Source organism: Phyllostomus discolor, chromosome 1 (assembly GCF_004126475.2).
Source record: "Phyllostomus discolor isolate MPI-MPIP mPhyDis1 chromosome 1, mPhyDis1.pri.v3, whole genome shotgun sequence".
Lineage (NCBI taxonomy): Eukaryota > Metazoa > Chordata > Mammalia > Chiroptera > Phyllostomidae > Phyllostomus > Phyllostomus discolor.
Genome location: NC_040903.2, coordinates 87,042,944 through 87,061,392, shown reverse-complemented (window position 1 = coordinate 87,061,392; position 18,449 = coordinate 87,042,944). Strand labels below are relative to the sequence as shown.

At 39.1% G+C, this 18,449-nt stretch overlaps 2 protein-coding genes across 9 annotated transcripts in view; both read right to left on the bottom strand.

The window, feature by feature from the left end:
* BDH2 (3-hydroxybutyrate dehydrogenase 2) overlaps window positions 1-2,644 on the bottom strand; it is a 28,822-nt gene extending 26,178 nt beyond the window's left edge. The window contains exon 1 of one of the 2 annotated variants that reach the window (XM_036025858.1): window positions 2,328-2,644. The gene's annotated coding sequence lies outside the window, so the exon portion shown is untranslated. The remainder of the gene's footprint in view (window positions 1-2,327) is intronic. The other variant, XM_028506930.2, reaches the window with a different exon arrangement.
* A 4,686-nt stretch (window positions 2,645-7,330) lies between these two features.
* Window positions 7,331-18,449, bottom strand: part of CENPE (centromere protein E) — a 63,555-nt gene continuing 52,436 nt past the window's right edge. For all 7 annotated transcript variants that reach the window (XM_028506075.2, XM_036025822.1, XM_036025812.1 and 4 more), the window contains 6 exons: window positions 17,246-17,431; window positions 15,962-16,074; window positions 13,918-14,015; window positions 11,922-12,105; window positions 10,249-10,502; window positions 7,331-7,817 (listed from right to left, as the gene is read on the bottom strand). In XM_028506075.2, the coding sequence (XP_028361876.1) occupies window positions 7,723-7,817; window positions 10,249-10,502; window positions 11,922-12,105; window positions 13,918-14,015; window positions 15,962-16,074; window positions 17,246-17,431 (930 nt within the window). In that variant the 3' untranslated portion in view covers window positions 7,331-7,722. The remainder of the gene's footprint in view (window positions 7,818-10,248; window positions 10,503-11,921; window positions 12,106-13,917; window positions 14,016-15,961; window positions 16,075-17,245; window positions 17,432-18,449) is intronic.

Below are 18,449 nucleotides of genomic sequence, written 5' to 3'. Positions count from 1 at the left end.
AGCAGAGCTGGAGCCAAACTCAGGCTTCCTGGCTCTTCTGCTGTGTGAACTTTCCACCCACAAGGCTGCCAGTCCTCTTTTAAAGTTTAAGCCTGCAGCAGTGACGCTTTTAATGGACACAATCAATCATTTTTAAAAGGGAGGACTGAGAAGTTCTGACATAGGGGAAAGAGAATGTGCATGAGGTATTTGGCCTGTGCTTAGCTTATTGATTTTATGGTGAGGAATGGTTAGTGATGAGGTTGGGGTGGTAAAGAGTCAAATGATGAAATGACACTGTCTTCAGGGAACCAGGTGGCTTCTCTTACCCTGCTGTCTTTAATGTGTGCCTCTGACCTCACACCAAGTCACAGAAAAGCTGTACTGCTTCATCTCAGTGCATTGGATAGGCATCCAGGCAAAAAAAGGGGCAGGTGGTGGTGAGTCAGGTGGGTGTTGAGTGAACCAACCCAAACGGTGCACGTACAACTAACCTAAACAACCCCTCTGCTCAATTACCTGCTTGATAAAGTACAGGTAGCTAGCTAGTCCGTGTAGAGGGCACACATGCTCTATTCCTTTTTTTAAAAAAAGATTGTATTTATTTATTTTTAGAGAAAGGGGAAGGGAAGGAGAGAGGGAGCGAAACATCAATGTGTAATTGTCTCTTGTGTGCCCCCTACTGGGGACCTGGCCCGCAACCCAGGCATGTACCCTGACTGTGAATCAAACCAGTGACCCTTTGGCTCACAGGCCAGCACTCAATCCACTGAGCCACACCAGCCAGGGCTATTCCTTTCTTTTTGAACTTATCTCTGTTCTCTTCAGCTCTACTTGACTTTTTGCTGTAGTCAGTGGGTGTTTCCATTTCAGGCCTCTACATTAAGAGGGGCTAGTTCCTCCTGTGGGCAGTCAGCACTGAAGGATTTATGGGAGAGTGCAATGGGATCAGAAATGTACTTTAGAAAGATCACTGTGGAGAACAGACCTGGGCAGCGAGAAGGGGTGGATGATGAGACCTAGCCTGGTCACCAATGCACTAACTTCAAAGAGATTATGTGCTTTGCCCAGGGTTTCCCAGCTATGAATTCAAACCCAGGCCTGACTGCAGGTACAAGGGAACCTAGTTTGGGTTGTTCTTCTCAGGACCTCACACACACAGTGGACCCCATGTGGGGCCAGGGCCCTGAGCCTCCTGGACCTGGGTGCTGGTGACTGACCAATAGGCTGCCTGTGCTCTCAAGCCCATGCTGAATCAGTGCTGAAGCCACCTTACCGTGGGCCAGTGCCTGAGAGTGGCGTGAACACAAAGGCAGACACATTTCCAATAGACACAAGGCTCCTCCCATGGGCCTCGGTGACCCTCCTGCAAAGGCTCCCACACAGCCTGGCGTCTCGCCCCGTCCCCGTTGGTGCCAGCTCTTCCAGCCTTACCTAGCTGTCTCCTCAGATTCTGTCACACCACCATTTCCCCTAGTAAAACCCACGCCTGTTCTCTGGTTAAGTGCACATTTGTTATTCGATGGAGAAGCTGAGCTTTTGTGGTACCTGACCTCTGATGCAATGAGTTTGCACTGTTGCTTTTCCTTCTTACACAAGTGATACATTTTCATTTTAAAGACGAAAAGAGTTAAGAGATATATTCAATATATACTTTAGAAAGTAAGAGATTCCAATAATCATTACCCTCCTACAAACCTGGGCTGTTAGTTCACACGGTTGTCATTAGTGACTTACGGCACATGGCGCTGTGAAGGCGACCGAAGTTTCCCGTTGACACCCTGAGAAGCACTTACGGAGCACCTGTTGAAGCACAAGCAGCCCTTCTGCTCCCTGCCTAAACCTTTCCCTGGCTGCCCTCCCTGTCTGTCTGTGACCGGACTTTGGAGTCAAAGCCTCACTGTTAGATAAAACTGCACAATCAAACTGAAACAGATTTATCTGGGAGAATGAGAGCAAACATGGCCCGCGGTGGAGAATGAGGCAACTTTCAATACATCCAACGGGAAAACCACACATGATACCTTTCTTACTGTAAATACTAAAGCCAAAATGTTAATTTCTGACTCACAGAGACACAAACAGAATTTTCAGGAACTCTATCTTGATGAACCAGGAAGAAAAATGTTCACCTAAGACACTGTGAAATTCCCTCTTCTTTGACTATTTGGGAAAGCTTACCAGTACACCAGAGTTTCAAACTCTTTAAAAACCCACACTTACTTATCCAGATCTAACTGCTAAAATTAATCCTGAAATAGATAAGGTACAGAACAAAGCAACATGTAAAAATTGAACCTTCTGTTTCCCAGTCCAAAGTTTCATTAAAATACTTTAGGAACTCTTACTTTACAGCAGCAATGGATGGCGTCCTCCTGCTCACTCAGCCAGCAACAAACTTGAGAACTTCGTGCAGAAGAAAGTCAGGCGCTTAACAGTGCATGCTGGGATTGTAGTTCAGGTTCCTTCAGTTTTTAAGAGGAGTCTCCCATTCATACATTGTATTTGTGTAAGTGCTGCCATCTAGTGGAGATCAGGTAGAATTGTCAAGTCCAAGTACAACAGAAGGTGCAAAGTGGAAAAGCACCTTATAGCTTACTCAGAATGGGGAAATCATTTCCTTCACTGTAATCACTCTTAGTCCTTATCATTTGTTTGCACCTACTATGTGCTGTGCTGGGGGTACTCAAGATTGAATTAGCCAGGAATCACCTGTGGAAGATAGCAGAGCAACAAAATAGAAGGAACTCAAGTCATTGAAGATACTGGAGCCTCCCTTCCTGGCCTTTAACCTAGATTGTTCTGAGGGAGGGAAATAAAAATTCTCTCATGTTGAGTGTATAGTTGTGGTTATTTTGTCACACTCAGTCTATTCTAACACTAATACATGTTTAGTGGCAGAAGGCAGCCATCCTGACTACACTGAGGGGCTGGGTGGGGGAACTTGGGTGTAAGTACACAGTGGATGAGAAAAAAATCAAGGTTGGCTACAGAGAACAGATTGAAACGAAAGCACCCTTTCTTTTCATGTCATATGAACCCTCTATGCTAGGCTCAATAACTTCCATTTCATTGGGCATGTAGTTGGGCAGGGTGTCACGCATGTAGCACTTAAGTTGGCTCACTCAGCATTCAGCCAACACTCTCCCCTGCCTTTCACTTTAGAAAAGCCAGAGAGCACAACTCTGAATTCCTGGTATACAGTGTCTGAATTCCTAGCCTCCTTCACTGCCAGAGCTGGCTGCCAGTGAAACGTCATCTGGAATTTTGGAGGGCTTTTCTCCTACAAAGCTGAGGCCTCTCTGAAGGGCTTTTGACTTTTGCTCTATCCCTTCTTTTCTCCCAGAATGTGGATATGCTGCCTTGGGACAGAGCCATGAGACTTGGAATGAGGTCAGAGGCACACATTAGTGACAGTGGAGTAAGAAAAGGGACCTGGTTCCTTGAAGATGGCCCCAAGATAGTAGCCCTAGATTAACTCCCCTGGACTTCTTATGTGAGAAAAATAAACTTCAGAGTACTTTTTTCTTTAGTTTTTTTTTTGTTTTGTTTTGTTTTTTTGTTCTTAGTGCTAAGTGTATTCACAACTGTCAGTCACAGTGGTGAAGAACGAACACTGGGGTCAGGAGGATGAAGGTAGGTCTCGTATCTTTCCCTCACTAGTTAAGTCACTTAACTTCCCAAACCTGTCTTCTCATCTGTGACATAAAGGTAAGTTTCTCATCTCTGACATCTACCAGGGGATGTTTCGAGGAGGAAGGACTGAGCATGTGGGACCATCAGCACAATGTGTTACTAAATGTCAATAAAGATCGCAAATTCAATTATAATGGATAGCAAAATTATACTTTAAAAATTTTTAAAACCCTGACCTTAGTTTGTGCACGTGCCCACATGAGGTCTTTGCTAAAACTGAACCTCGTTACCACACTGTAGCCTCTAGTGTTGGGTGCAGTGAGCTGGAGTGATATTCAGCTGTGCCCCTTGCTTCAACAATGCTTTCCTTTTTGACTTTTGAGAATTTTTTAAAATTTAATCTTTATATTTTTTCCATTCCCATTTATTCTCCTTATACCCCCATCTCCCCAGCAATCATCACACTGTTGTCCATGTCCATGAGTCCTTACTCCATTTTACTCAATCCTCCCATCCTCTAACATCCCCCCACTAGCTGTCATCCTGCTCTCCATCTATGAGTCCGTCCCCATTTTTGCTAGTTCAGTTTGTTCATTAGATTCCACGTATGAGTGAAATTGTATGCCCAATTGTATGTTTCTCCAGCTTATTGCACTTAGCATAATGTTCTCCAGGTCCGTCCATACTGTCGCAAAGGGTAAAATCTTCCTTTTTTATGGCCGAGTAGTATTCCATTGTGTAAATGGAACAGACATATAATGGGTATGAGAATTTTCTAATCCAGGGCAAGTCTGACACTTTTTTGGATGCACTTTTCTTCAGCCTCCTTTCGTCCACTGATCTTCAACACTAAGGCTGACTCTCCAGCAGCCTAAGCCAGGTGGTACTGCAGATATTTGCTTACCCGTCTATACTGTCAGTGGACTACATTTCTTCAAGGCTAAGGTCTGTGTCTTTTTCACCATTACATTTTATCAGCTCCAATTAAAAGTACATCATTGGTTTGTTTTCTAAACACAGTATGATTTCCACAAAGGCAGTGCCTTTTGGTGCTTAGACTGATGATCTGCACCCCAGTAGGTGGTCACTTAATATTGCTGAGTATGAATGGCAGACTCTTAAAAAGTTTCCTGAATATAATTCTGTCTGTCAGACTCTCAAGAAAATGTTTCCTATGAATAAATAAATTTTGTCTTTTCTGGGCCTGACTTTACTTTCAAGGCCATTTAATATTGTCTGACCATATCGTTTTCAATACTTTTGACAGTTTCCATTGCTGATGTTCATCATTATTCCTTCACAACCATATGTCACGGTATTAAAACTCAAATCATAAGACTTAAGAAACATTCTGAGGGAGATGGCAACAAGATGGAGGCATAGGAAGTTCCAGTTCTTTCCCCCATAGAGACACCAGCTTAACAATACATGGACTGAAAGACCTTTGTGAGAACTTCAGAATCAGGTAAGAAGTTGCAGCACCCCAGGCGCGGGCAAAGCTGAGAACAGGCACACTGAAACAGGTAAGGGCTGATTCACTGTACCTGCCACCGCCCCTGCCCCAAACTAGCACAGCTCAGCCCCTGCGCCGTGATTTCTCCACTGTGGGAAGTCGTGGGAAGGAGAGGGGAAAGTTCACCCAAAGGCCAACCGTTTGGGAGGCTGCCCCAGTGACTGGTTTCCGTCTTGCCTCACTTGGAGCACTGCTGGGACTGGCAGTTTGGCAGCCAGAGGGTCTGTAGTGCTCCAGGCCAAGGCTAGTGTGGCTTGGCACAGTCAGGAGGAAGTGCTCAACTCAGAGCGTCATCCTCGGTGGGGAGAGAGAGCAGAGCGTGGCTCTGGTGCTTCAGCTTTTTGGAGGGTTGCCCAAGGGACTGGCACCCGCCTTGCTTTACTTGGGGTGCTGACGTGAAGCAGGTGTACTTTGGATGCCTAGGGCCAATGAGAACAAAGGAGAGTGGGGTGGCTTCCTTGTGCAACACCAGAGAACCAGAACTGCTGAGACCACAGAGGGAGCAGGAGGTTACGAGCCCCTGAAAAATAATTGGCAAAGCTCTCTAAATAGCAAATTACACACTCAAGCCCAGACAAGTCACATCCTCCCAAAAAGGTTTCAGACGCCCCCAGAATCTCTAACCAGGCTGATGGTGCAGGTCTTCCCCTCCACTAAAGTGACCATATAGATTGAAGAGAAAGCTAATTTTTTTGAATGCATAAAACTCAGCAAAAACTCAGAAGGCACACAAAGAAACAGAGAAACATGGCCCAATAAGAGGAAAAAAATAAATCTCCAGAAACAAACTCCAAAGAAATGGTCATCTCTGAATTGCCTGAAGAATTCAAAATAAGTGTTAAAGAAGCTCAATGACATACACAAGAACACAGACGACTCAGTGAAACCAGGCGAATAAGGTGTGAACAAAGTCAGAGCAGCAACAAAGAGACAGAAACTATAAAAAAGAACTGAACAGGAATTCTGGAGCTGCGGAAACTGAAAAAATACACTAGAGGGGCTCATAGCAGACTTGATCAAGCAGAAGAATCAACAAAGTTGAAGACAGGTCATTTGAAATTATTCAGAGAAGAAAAAAAAGTGAAAAGCTGAAGGTACTTAGGTGACACCAGCAAGTGGACCACATCATGCACAATAGTGCTCTGAGGGAGAAAATGGACATTCAAATCCGAGTTAAGCAACTTTCTACTAGACTGGGTACCTGATGACTGATTATATTTTTAATGGCCTTAAGGTAGTTTTATTACCCACATATACTTTCCTACTACTTTGCCTTACTTTTACTCAGTAGAGGGGCGGATATTGTAAAGAATCAGATCTGCAGCTCTGTTACAGTGTCTTGTTTGGGTAAGTGTGGAAAGGAGAAACAACACTCCTAAGATACAGGCCTGCGGGGGGAGGGTTTTAGGAAGAGACAATTTCTCCTTAGCCCTAGGGAATTCCTATGACAGTATGCTAAGGGAAAATATCCAATACACAGGCTAAAAATGAAAGCTATGATGCCATTCATAATTTCTTCTTAAATGAATCTTATCAAAAAGCCAAGAATGCCTTGAAATGACCAATACCGTTCTGAACTTTATGTAACTTCCTCTTTTATGTAATTTTTCAGGCATGTGATATAAAATATCAGATTCTCTCTAAAAACAGTTCTTGACCCCTTATAGAGTCACAGAATCCTTTGAGAATGTGATAAAAGAAAGTATGAACCTGAGTATCCTGGAAAAACGAGTCCACACAGAAGGTAACATAATTTTTTCAGGGGCTATAGACTGTATGAAGCCCATTCACAGATGCCTTATCTATGTGTGGTCCCAGGTTGAGAACACTTTATTTTGATAGAAACTCTGGTACTGTTTCCTCATGTCTAAAATGAAAGGGTAGAATAAATAATATATGAAGATCTTTTGGCTGAGCATGAAGTTCCAGAGAGTACAAGTTTCAATAACAAACCAACCAACTTAGAGTGCTTGTACAGTAAGTAGGGTGGGTGGGAAACAGAAAAGAACTTTTGTAGTTACTACAGCAAAAGGAAGATTAAGACTAGAAAATGAAAGGTCATAGTACTTGTCATCCCATAACAACTTAAATCCAGAAAGCATGTGTATGTTTTCAGAGCAAAACTCTACGTGTCAACAAACAAGAGAGGAGAACCAACTACATCCTGGGTACCCCACTGAAGGACTATTAATATCACAGGAGTTGTGATTCAGTACTAATGAAATATTTATTGAATGTTTAAGGTACTAAACAAGGAGTTATAATTCTCTTAAGTCACATGTTGATAACTTTACAGTAATAAAAATGTATACAATGTAGATTAGATATTTCCTTCAATAACTTTATTCTTTAAAAAATATATAAATAAATATGACAGTTCAACTTCTGAAGTATTACCACATTCAAGATGACATTGCTATCACCATTCTAAATGATGAGAATGCATTAATCTCCTGTCCTTTCACCTTCTAATTCTAGTGGCAAAATTAAAACTGCATTGAAATTAAGTTGGACTGTGACATAATTGCCAGGGTTAGACACATAAAGGAACAACCAAGGAATGCTGGGCCTCAGGAAAGTGACAGAGTAGGATCCTACTGAATCTTGCACTCGGGCAGGTCTTTTCCCGAAAAGGTCTGACAAGAACCTGACCGAGGATCCACATTCTCTGCTCCAGCAGGTGGCTCTTCTGTGGAGAGAAGAAACAAACAAAAGCCATCTTATTAAAAAAATATACAAAAACCAAATACAGCTGGAAGTGCAGAGGGTGTTAAGATAGTAAGAGACATGAAAAATGAAATATGGCAATGTGACCACTAACTTCCTCATTCTGGTCATTAAGAAGGTGCATGCCACTGCATCAGAGACGGAGAAGTTTATTCCCCATGTTCTCGTAAAATGAATTGCGTGAAGAACTAAGTTGTCCATAAAACCAAGAAGTGATGGAGTCTTATTTGAATTCATAAATTTAAGATACAAAGTAAAGCAAATGTGGAGTTTGGCTTCTGTCTCATTTTTAGAAAAAAAAATGGTATGCTAAAATAGTATGCATTTTAGAGAATATTTAGACATCTTTGGAAAACGTCTAGCCTTTAAAAGGACTTCAGATGCATCTATTTATTAACAATATACATTCAAATTATATTTATAAAAGTATAGGTGACCCCTGAACGGGTTTGAACTGCACAGGAACACTTACACGTGAATTTTTTTTCAGTAAATACGATAAATTATTTTCTCTTCCTTATGGTTTTTTTAACATTTGCTTTTCTCTAGCTTACTGTCTTATAAGAATACAGTATATAATACATATGAAATATGTGTCAACTGACTCTACGTTATCAGCAAGGCTTCCAGTCCACACCGGCTATTAGCTGCTGAGTCTCTGGGGGCGTCTAAAGGTGCCCGTGCATTTCCGCACGTGCAGAGCCGTCAGCACTCCTGCCCCCACTGCACTGGTCAAGGGTCGATGGGAAATCTAGCATAACTGGTCTTGCCAATTATCCGAAGTTCTTAAGATAATTTAGATTCCCTTCTATAATTAAAATTAAAGACTGACAGGTTTTTTAAGACTGATATTTTACTAATTTAAGTTGGGAGTATGTCCTTTAATTGTGAATTGGTCAGTTTATTGATTTATGTACTCCTCCAGCCTACTTATTTGTTCATTTCACTGAGAGGTAGTACCAGAGAGATCCACATATCGATAAACAGACTTAAACAGTTATATTTGTGGTTGGATTAATTCATATTATGCCTGTGCTAAGGTTTGTCAGTTTTTCAAAACTCTTGTAAAATGGCGTGTACGTATACAGCAATACTAGCTAATTGAAGGTCCTTAAATATTTGTTAAATAGTATTCCATGAAGGGGATGGTTACAAAAAGTTTCCTAATGGTTTTGTGCCTTGCAATACGTCCAAGAGCACTTTTCAGATGGCTGGCTTGATCAAATTTTAATATGTAGTTGATGAGAACAGACTGATTTCTTCTTTGTCACAAAGTAGAGCTCTCAGAAACCCTGGCGACCTTTGGTTAGGGCTTTAAGATGACTTGGCAGGTGCCTTTCTTAGTGTATAGTTTTGTTGCCTTAGACATCTACAGCTGCGTGTGTAACAGGGTATTTCAGACAGGCAGACACTGTCACCAAGAGTGCCGCCGTACACACCTGGAGTGTTTGGAGGGAAAGACTGCAAGCCATGCAACACTACAGAGCTTCCCTCACGATGACCCCGCCTGTGTGCGGCACCCTGCAGGGCTAGGCTGACCACTGACACTGCCCACCGCCTCACTTCGTCCAGTCAGGCACCGGCACTGCTGACTTCACTCCCACAACTCTCCCAGCTACTTCTCTCTCCATCTCTGCTGCACCTGCCCAAGTCCACCCTACTGTCACTCTTGTTTCGATAACTGCTATAAACTCTTGCTCTTACTATCTTGTTGGTTACCTCACACAGGAGGTAATGTTTTCAAACTGTATACCGTGTTTTTTTTTTGGATGATAAGATGCACACAGGTTTTAGAGGAGGAAAATGGGGAAAAAAATGTCTTTTAGCAAAAAATGTGGTAAAATATTTAGTAACATAAACAACATAATATTTCACCAACGTAAATGCAAAGCTACATTTGGACTTTAAGGCGCACCCCCATTTCCTCCCAAATTTGTGGGGGGGGGGGCAGGGAAGGGAAAGTGTGTCTTATAGTCTGAAAAATATGGTAACTTGTTATGTTCCCCTGATATTGTTTAAACTCTTTCAAAAATGATACAAATCTATAATGCCATTGGGAATACCGGCCCACTGAACTGATGAGAACTAGTCTTTTTTCAGTAAAAGTTTTGTTTAGAGAGGGTAGTGTCTTTATGTCCTGGGGAGAGCTGCTTGTCTCTCCTCGGGAAAAGCTTGAGGGTTTAAAAGCCAGAATGAAGCCTTCACTTGGGCTGGGAAGTGCCTGGACCTCGGTGCCATGCTTTGGAGAAACTCGCAGAGAGAGGCAGCAGACGAAGTCTGTGCCCTGTCACTAGCTCACTTACTTCTCTGGTCTAAACCTGCACTTTGGGGCCACATATTAACTTCCTGTTGTCTACCCCTGATTTCCAAGTAACCAGGACATATCCACCCACCTGGACAAAGGCCTAAACCCGAGTTGTCAAAATAGCGAACTGGATGTGGGGATGGGAAAGACTTCGATCGGCTGTCAAAAAACCAAGATTTTGGTGATTCCTTCGGCACGGGGTCCTGTACATTCCACTCCCTGCACTGAGAGGGCGTGCGCTGTCTCTTTTCCAGAGCTGCTCCAGTCACTTCCGGAGACTTTGGAGAATTCTCACAGGTTACTTCTTTGAGAACCTCACTGGAAAGATGACTACTACTTGAACTGGGCGGGTGAGGGGAAGAAAGGAGACTGTTAAGACTTCTCATTGCCTGAAATGTATGCTGTAAAACACTTTAAAAAATTATGGTAAGATAAACATAACACATAATCACTTTTTTATCATATTTATATGCTGTCAACCTGCTGCTTTGTTTGGTGTATCTCTACAGCTCAGAGAATGAAACAAGGTCCCTATAAATAGAGTCAATCCTGTGAGCATGGAGTCCTGAAAAGAAAACTCAGGGTGTGACACCAGGTTTTCAAATAAACTCGATATCTAGAGTGACTTATTCTGCTGATGAATTAGTCTTCTGGGCCAATGAATCTTTAGTGTGCCTTCGTTATTTTAAACTATGACACTGTGTGTTTCTGGATTAGTTATAGTCCTGATTCTTACAGAACACCACCAGCCTTTATCTGGTTCCTCCAGAGACGCAGGGGAGGCCATCCCAGAGGCCCTGCTTGCCTTCATTTGTCAGTCAGCCAAGTCTGTTGATACAACCCCCTACTTATCTCCCAAATTCATGTCCGTATTTTTATTTCCCCTCATCATGATTCTTCATTTTATTTATTGGCCTGGACTATAACAAATAAGATTCCTAAGCTGGGTTCCCTCACACTGCTCTGGTAGCCAGATGTGTTATCTGATCCCACAAGGGTGGGATCCCTTTCTCAAAACCCTCCAGGGTAGTCGACACTCCCGCAGTGTCAGGGCACCACCCAAACTTGTTCAGATTGATCTATAAGGGCCTGTGGAACTTGGACCAGTTACCTGTGGCTCCTTATCTTGCATTTGTCTCATTCTCCACACTCTAGCCACAGTGGATGTCTTTTAGTCCCCCTACTGGTTCTTCTTCCTGACTCCTGGCCTGTGTACATGCTGCTCCCTGGCCCATAAGGCTGATCTGTCTCTCCTTTCATCTGGCCTAATTTGCACTCATTTTTCAGATCTCATAGATTAGTCTTTTGATCACCACCCTTCCCCACATTTAGATAAGGTCTGGTCCCTCTATATACCCTTTCATAATGTTTCACTTGTTTCTGTTCTTTAATAGCACTCATTACGAAGACTTGGTTATTTGTATAATTATTTGTTTAATGCCTATTTTTCTTCTGCAGTATCATTAGTGGAGATTAGCATAAGATTCTAATCTTCAGCAGAAGCCAAATAAGTTTGTTAGAACTGTTTATAAAGTAAAAGGAAATAGGCTACAACAATGGACCTACGAAGTTCTCTTTTGAGCAGACGTGATGACTTTGGTATATGGACTTACACACTAGATGAGCTCTGAAAATTACTTTCCCCACATATGTAAAGGGCTGCTAACTGCAAAAAAACCCCATATGTATGTGCATATTATCATCCTCCCCCACAGGTACCGGCCATAAGCATAATTTTTGTATCATGTAAGCAGATCTTACCTTGACAGTTTACTCTTTTGCTTTATTAGCTGTTCATTTTGCTGCTTCAACTTAGAAATTTCCTTTTTTAGTCGTGCATATTCACTTTTCAAGATAAGAGCTTTTGTGCTTTGTACAATGCCACTGCCACCTCCACAGGTTAGGGGCTTATTGGGAGGTTGAGAATCATGATCTTCTGATACCACTGTGGGGATCAAACACACGGACAGGTGACAATTTTAATTACCTCTGAAGTTCAAAATAAAGGAAATAATCCTAAGTGCAATAAGTCACCATAAATCCCAACGCATCTCAACTACCATCTCCCTGGAAATCATCCTTGAATTCCTCCTTATACTGACTTCCAATCCTATTCCATCATCAATTCTAAATATTGCTAGAACCCTTTCCGCTATTTTCCACCCACCATTTCCACTACCATAATCCTGCTACCATAATCCTACCATGGATGCAGCAGCAGCAACGCTCTCTAGTTAGTTTTCTTCCACTGACCAAACCTTCTACGTCAGTGGAATCCCCTGAAGCGCTTCTTCCAACAGAGAGTGTATGGGGCCCACACCCCAGTCAGACTGCACTCAACATGTACTTGTTAACTAAACAAACCTTAGGATAGCATTAAAGCATATATTATCACATATCCTACACTATGTGCTTGGAAAGTATTATAAGGAACTGTTTTGTAAATTTTAGGTAAAATTGCATAGAAATGTGAGGAGCTTCTAAAGTTGAATAGTCCACCAAATCACTGACAATTTACAAAACAGAAAGGTGTGGTGAGATACTCAATGTCCATTTTCTTTTGAATTCAGGTACACTGTGTACCTGAAAGTTACTTAGAAATCAAGAACCATTATCAAGCCCTAATGTAACAACAAGAGTCCTTAGTTCTATTTTTATTCCTTGAAGTTTTCCAGGGAGGAGCTACAACAGATACCAGGGATGTTCAAACTAAGTATGTACTTGAGAATATCTTTAATGCTATCTCTAATTTCTGTTTTGAATAAGTGGACAACAATACACATAAATATCATCTTATGTTCGCTTGACATTTAGAATTTTAAGTGTGCTTTCACACACCACTTTTAGTGTGATTCTTACAACAAGCACAAATTTGCCAGGAGGTGAAGTGTGGTCCCAACGATTTCTCAGTCTTTCAGGGAGGGCGACCAGTTGAGAGACCTGCCCCTGACTTGTAGATCAATGCTTGTTCTGTGATACAAAACTGCCCCAAGTAGTGTTCAGCACTCTCTCTTGGAAGATGAAACACAGGAAATAGAGATATGGAAAAATATATAGCTTGAGGGATGTATTTGCAGAAATTTGGACATTAGATTTGAAAACTATACCTAAGATAAATTTTAAAGAGTTTACAAGTAAGCATCAACTCTGTATTTTCAGTATTAAGAAAAAGTAGGATGTTTACTTATTTGTATTGTGCACTGATTACCATATTTTACTGTGTATAACCCACACCTTTTTTTTGCCCAAATTTTTGAGGAAGAAATAAGGATGTGCATTATACATGGATGTAATGATTACATACTATGGCTATAATAATCCCATGTATAATACTCACAAAAACATGGGTGCGTATTATACATGGCTAAACATGGTATGTTTTACTACCATATCATTAAAATTCTATTAAGATGTGTTTGGATTTTTATTGAGAAGGGTATTTCTACTTTGACAGCTATGTCATTCTTTTATAGTACTGTGGGTATCTTCACTATGTAAAGATCTGATAATTCAAAGGTAAAATTCATATTTTTCAAGAATCTATAAGGGTTAAATGGCTGACATTATAGTAAAACTAAGGAGCTGTCACAGGATAAATACAATTGCAATGAATTCATTTTAGAAATAGTTTTTATAAATTAGTGATTAACCTAAGTTCATTCTTGACTGTCACATGTATCAAGTAGTCCTTAAAATACAGAAGTGCAGTGAGAAGCAAAATGGACAGGATCTGGAAATACCAACATTTGCCACTTACTTGAGATGTCTTGGGCTTGTTGATTTCTTCTAAGATTTTCTCTCAATGCCCTTATAACTTCTTTTTGATATTCTACAGTGGCTTTTGTAGAAGCAATTCTAATAAAAACAACAATAGAAATATGTAAAAGCCCAGCAATTAACTTTTAAAGGAAGAATACACAAGGCTGTTGTCAAGAATTCTCTAGTAAGATACATCACACAGACATAATACCCGTAAGTAGCAGCAGGTAAGTAGCAGCCTGTATGACACCCTCCCTTGTACCATGCACTTCATAGCTATAACAACATCACATTCGAAGTATGTTTGGCTGTGGTGTCAACATTAACATTGAGAAACCAATTCTTCTGAAATTTCTGGAAGCTCCATAGCTATTAACTGGACATTGAGCAAAATCATGTTTGAAGGCACCATAAAATAATTGGGCTGTTACCAAAAGGTTTTAGAAAGATCTCGAAGGTACAACAATTACCAGAGCCTGAAAGTGAAAGGCAGCTTCCTTTCTACACCGTCAGGAGAACCAGCCCTGGTTTAAGGTGATACAGTAAAAAGTAAAATTATGCTCATTGGTCCCCTGTAGAAAGACATACTATGAACTGTGGGGTTAAGCATTAATCAGTAATGATAAACTATAAGACTTTCTGACTTTCTTAGGGATGGAAAGTATCTGCTGATTCTATTTTATAAGTAAAATTGCTTTTATAATGAAGAACTCAGTATGTATTATGTTTCATTAAAACCAATAGTCTTATCAATGGAAGCCTGGTTAAATAGAATGCATAAAGATTCACAGGGCTTACTTTTTGAGCAAAACTGGGCATCACCATTAAATGTTTATTAAAGATTTATAGGATGAATAAAGTGTTGGAACCAGAAGGAATCTTAAGAAATCCTCTAATATAAACTTACCCTTTTATTGATTATGACTGTGAGGAGCAGAGAGATTAAACAACTTACACATGTGATATATTAATAAGGAGCAACACTGTATTTCTAAATCAGTTTCCCAAACTCTGTTTAATGTTCTTTTTATTATGGTATACAGTCGTCTCTTGCTATATCGCAGTTCACTTATTGTGGCTTCACTGTATCTTGGGTTTTAAAAGACCCATGATACTGAAGCCGTAATAAGTGAGCCACGATATAGTGAGGGATGACTGTATACTTCACTGCTGAGTACCCATATAGAATTTTATGTGTTAAAATTATGTAGGTTTAAGAGTGTATAAAGTGTTTGTAAGAGCATATGAAGTGTTTATAAGAGTGTGGGAAGGGCTAAAGAGAGCGGGAAAGGTTTATAGGAACATGGGAAGGGTTTATAAAGCCTTAAAATATATATAAATAGTAAAATAAATATAACACTACTTCGTGAATTTTCACCTATCGTGGGGGTCTCTGGAATGCAACTCCTGAGATAGGTGAGGGATCTCTGTACCACAAAAAACTTTAGGCATGCTATTATGTATAGTGCTATATATAGATAAATCAATGAAAAATATGCTCTTGGGCATGAGGTACTACAATTTCAAAGGAATTATAGGGTGTGGCAAAAGTAGGTTTACAGTTGTATGTGAAACAGCTTATTCTTGTTTTTAATTATTATATTATTTTCCACATAAACAACTGTAAACCTACTTTTGCCCTACCCTATACAATCTTTACACAAAAATACAATAGGAAGAAGAAACAAAATTAAGAGAAGCAACAAAACCTTAGTCAAATTGCTAAATGCACACACACAGTTTCTTGATTTTCAATTTCGAGCATAAAAAGGCCAATGTAAACTTTTATATATGATTAAACAAGAAGCATCCAAAGACATAGCGTGTTATTATAATTGATCAGAATTGTGCTTATTTTTAAAAATCTTTGCATCTGTAATAAGGGTTTAATAAATTTAAAATCTGTGGCTGTTTGTTCTTACTTTAAGAAAGCAGTAACAATATTTTTAGATATTTTCAAAACTTAACCAATGAAAAGAAATATATTATTAGTAAGAAAATTTAAGCTATTAAACTCATATTCAGTTAAGGCAAACACATACTCCTTTTCAAACTCCTTGGCAGTTTTCATCTTCTCTAGGTCTATTTTCACCAGCTTCATTTTGAGATCTTCAATTTCTTCTTTATAGGGTTTAGTTCCTAAAGCAACTTTGTCCTAAATTTTTAGAGAAAAAAATAATTTTAGAGCAGTTTCAAAGAATTGTGACTGTTTTTATTTGGTAGAGACATTTTAAAATAGTAAACTCTAGATATATAAAAAGTAGGAAAGGCACAAATTTTAATGCTAAAGTAAATAAATAGATATTTGATGTGAAGTATATTTGAAGCTGTAAGAAGCTAACATGTAATTAGAGAACATATGAATTTTATTTTTTAAAACAAATTCTTTTCCCAATTAAAAAATGATAAAATGAAACACAAAGGTTGAAGATAACAAAATGGGCAGATAAAGGTAATCAGAAAAATGAAACAAAAAGATGTCAGAACAACAACATAAAGTTAGAACTAAAGTTAAGGCATAAAGCATTATACAGCATATTGGGGATATTTTATATTCAAAGATGGTTCAATCCAGTGACATAAATATATCTACTTTCCACTCAGAAAAAAATTATTCACATATAAATACACACACACATATAATTCTTATTTTAATGAGTAATGTCTCATTGAATAAATGTTAAATAATGAAAAGAGAAGACATTCTTGACTTTTTTCTAATTTTAACAGGAAGGACAAGACACTGGAGCTGGAATAGCAAACTTAAAATGTCTATTAGGGTCAGATTCAAGTAGCAGAAATGTAAGAAGTGGCTGGGGCTAAATCAAAAGGGAGTGGTAAGGATGAGATGCATGAGAGTGTGATGTACAATAACATTCAAGTTGAAAAACACTCAAATGCATGTTATTTCTATAAGGAAACAGGCCAGATTCGGCCCATAGGCTACCACCTACAAGGTGGGACTCAATAACAAGGGCAGCAAATAGAAAAAAAAGAAAGAAGAATTTTAAAATATACTTATCTAATAAGGAGTGTTAAATATTTAGATAAGTATTTAAAAAATGAACATACATCTTAAACTATAAAGAATCATATCTATGTGTTTTAAAAATTATTTTTCTAGAAAGATAAAAAATCATTATTGTGCATGATAATATACTCCTACATTTCACTTCTAAGTTGTCACTTTCTTTTTCAAAGCTTGAATACTGAACATATATAGCTAATAGAAAGTTGGGTAAAAGATTAGATTTCCAAATGATCTGCTAAATTCAGCAGTAAAAGGAAAAAAATAACCCCTTTTATTTATATGTTTGTGAAGTTACCTCAAGTACTTGGATCATTTCTTTTGATTTTTCAAGACACTTATTTGATTCGCTAACTTGAGCTTGAAGTTTTGCTATTATGTCATTAGTCATCTCCAGTTCTTTCTGCATCTTTACAATCTTGACTTCCTTATGCATAGTACTTTCTTTAGCTTCACGTAATGAAGTTTCCAGCTCTTGAATTTTCTGCCAAAAAAAAAAAAGGACAGATATAAGTTCTGCCATGAAGACAGAATCATATTATATAGGTTTAAGACAAAGATAATCATATAGAGATACTAATTTTTCACAAATTTCATTAGCAAAGGGTAGAAGAGAAGCCAAATGTCACACAATTTATACATGCATTATTTATTTAGAAGCTGATGATTTTTGGACTAAAATGCCCAGATTTTACATTATATTTAGTGTTTATTTTATTTACTGGTTGGCACAGTAAACTCCTAAGTATTTTAAATTTTCACTCACATTTTAAATTAACACTAAAGAAAGTACATTTGTTAATTGCCCCTTTAAAGTAATACATGTATCTCTCCCTTTATTGTCATTACCTGGATTTCCAACTGAAAAACACAAGCATGTGGAAAAATTCAACTGCATAAAATGCAGGGTGTTTCCCCACCACAGACCCCAAGCAATGACTATGAAACACTTTCAAGGGTATCCTCCCAGAAACTTTCTATGTGTATCTACGCATACAGAAAGTCACAATTTATAAAAATAGTCAGTCATACATATAATAGGAACATACTAAACATATACTACTACATCTTTTTTATAACTTGATAATATATTTTCCTGAAGTTTCCATTACCAACACATACAGACCTTACAGTTTTGTTTTCATAGATATATGTGTCCTGTTTCATGGAAATACCATAAATTAGTTAACCCATCAACTACTGGTGAACATTTAGGTTATTTATTTATTTTTTTTTTGCAAGTACAAAATACCTGAATTTGTTCACATTTGTAAGATTATTTTCATCTACACACATGCAGATTTTCCTGGAGAATGTCTGTTTCTTTTGGCTCACCCAGAATTTATTCTTGTTTAATGAGTAAGGTAGGAATCCAGACCTATTTTCTGCCAGATGGCTATCTGGTTGATCTGAACCAAGTAATGAGTAGATCATCCCCTCCCCACTGAGTCGAAGGTTACCATCACTATGTATTAAATGTACTGCAGAATGCTCTATGCTGT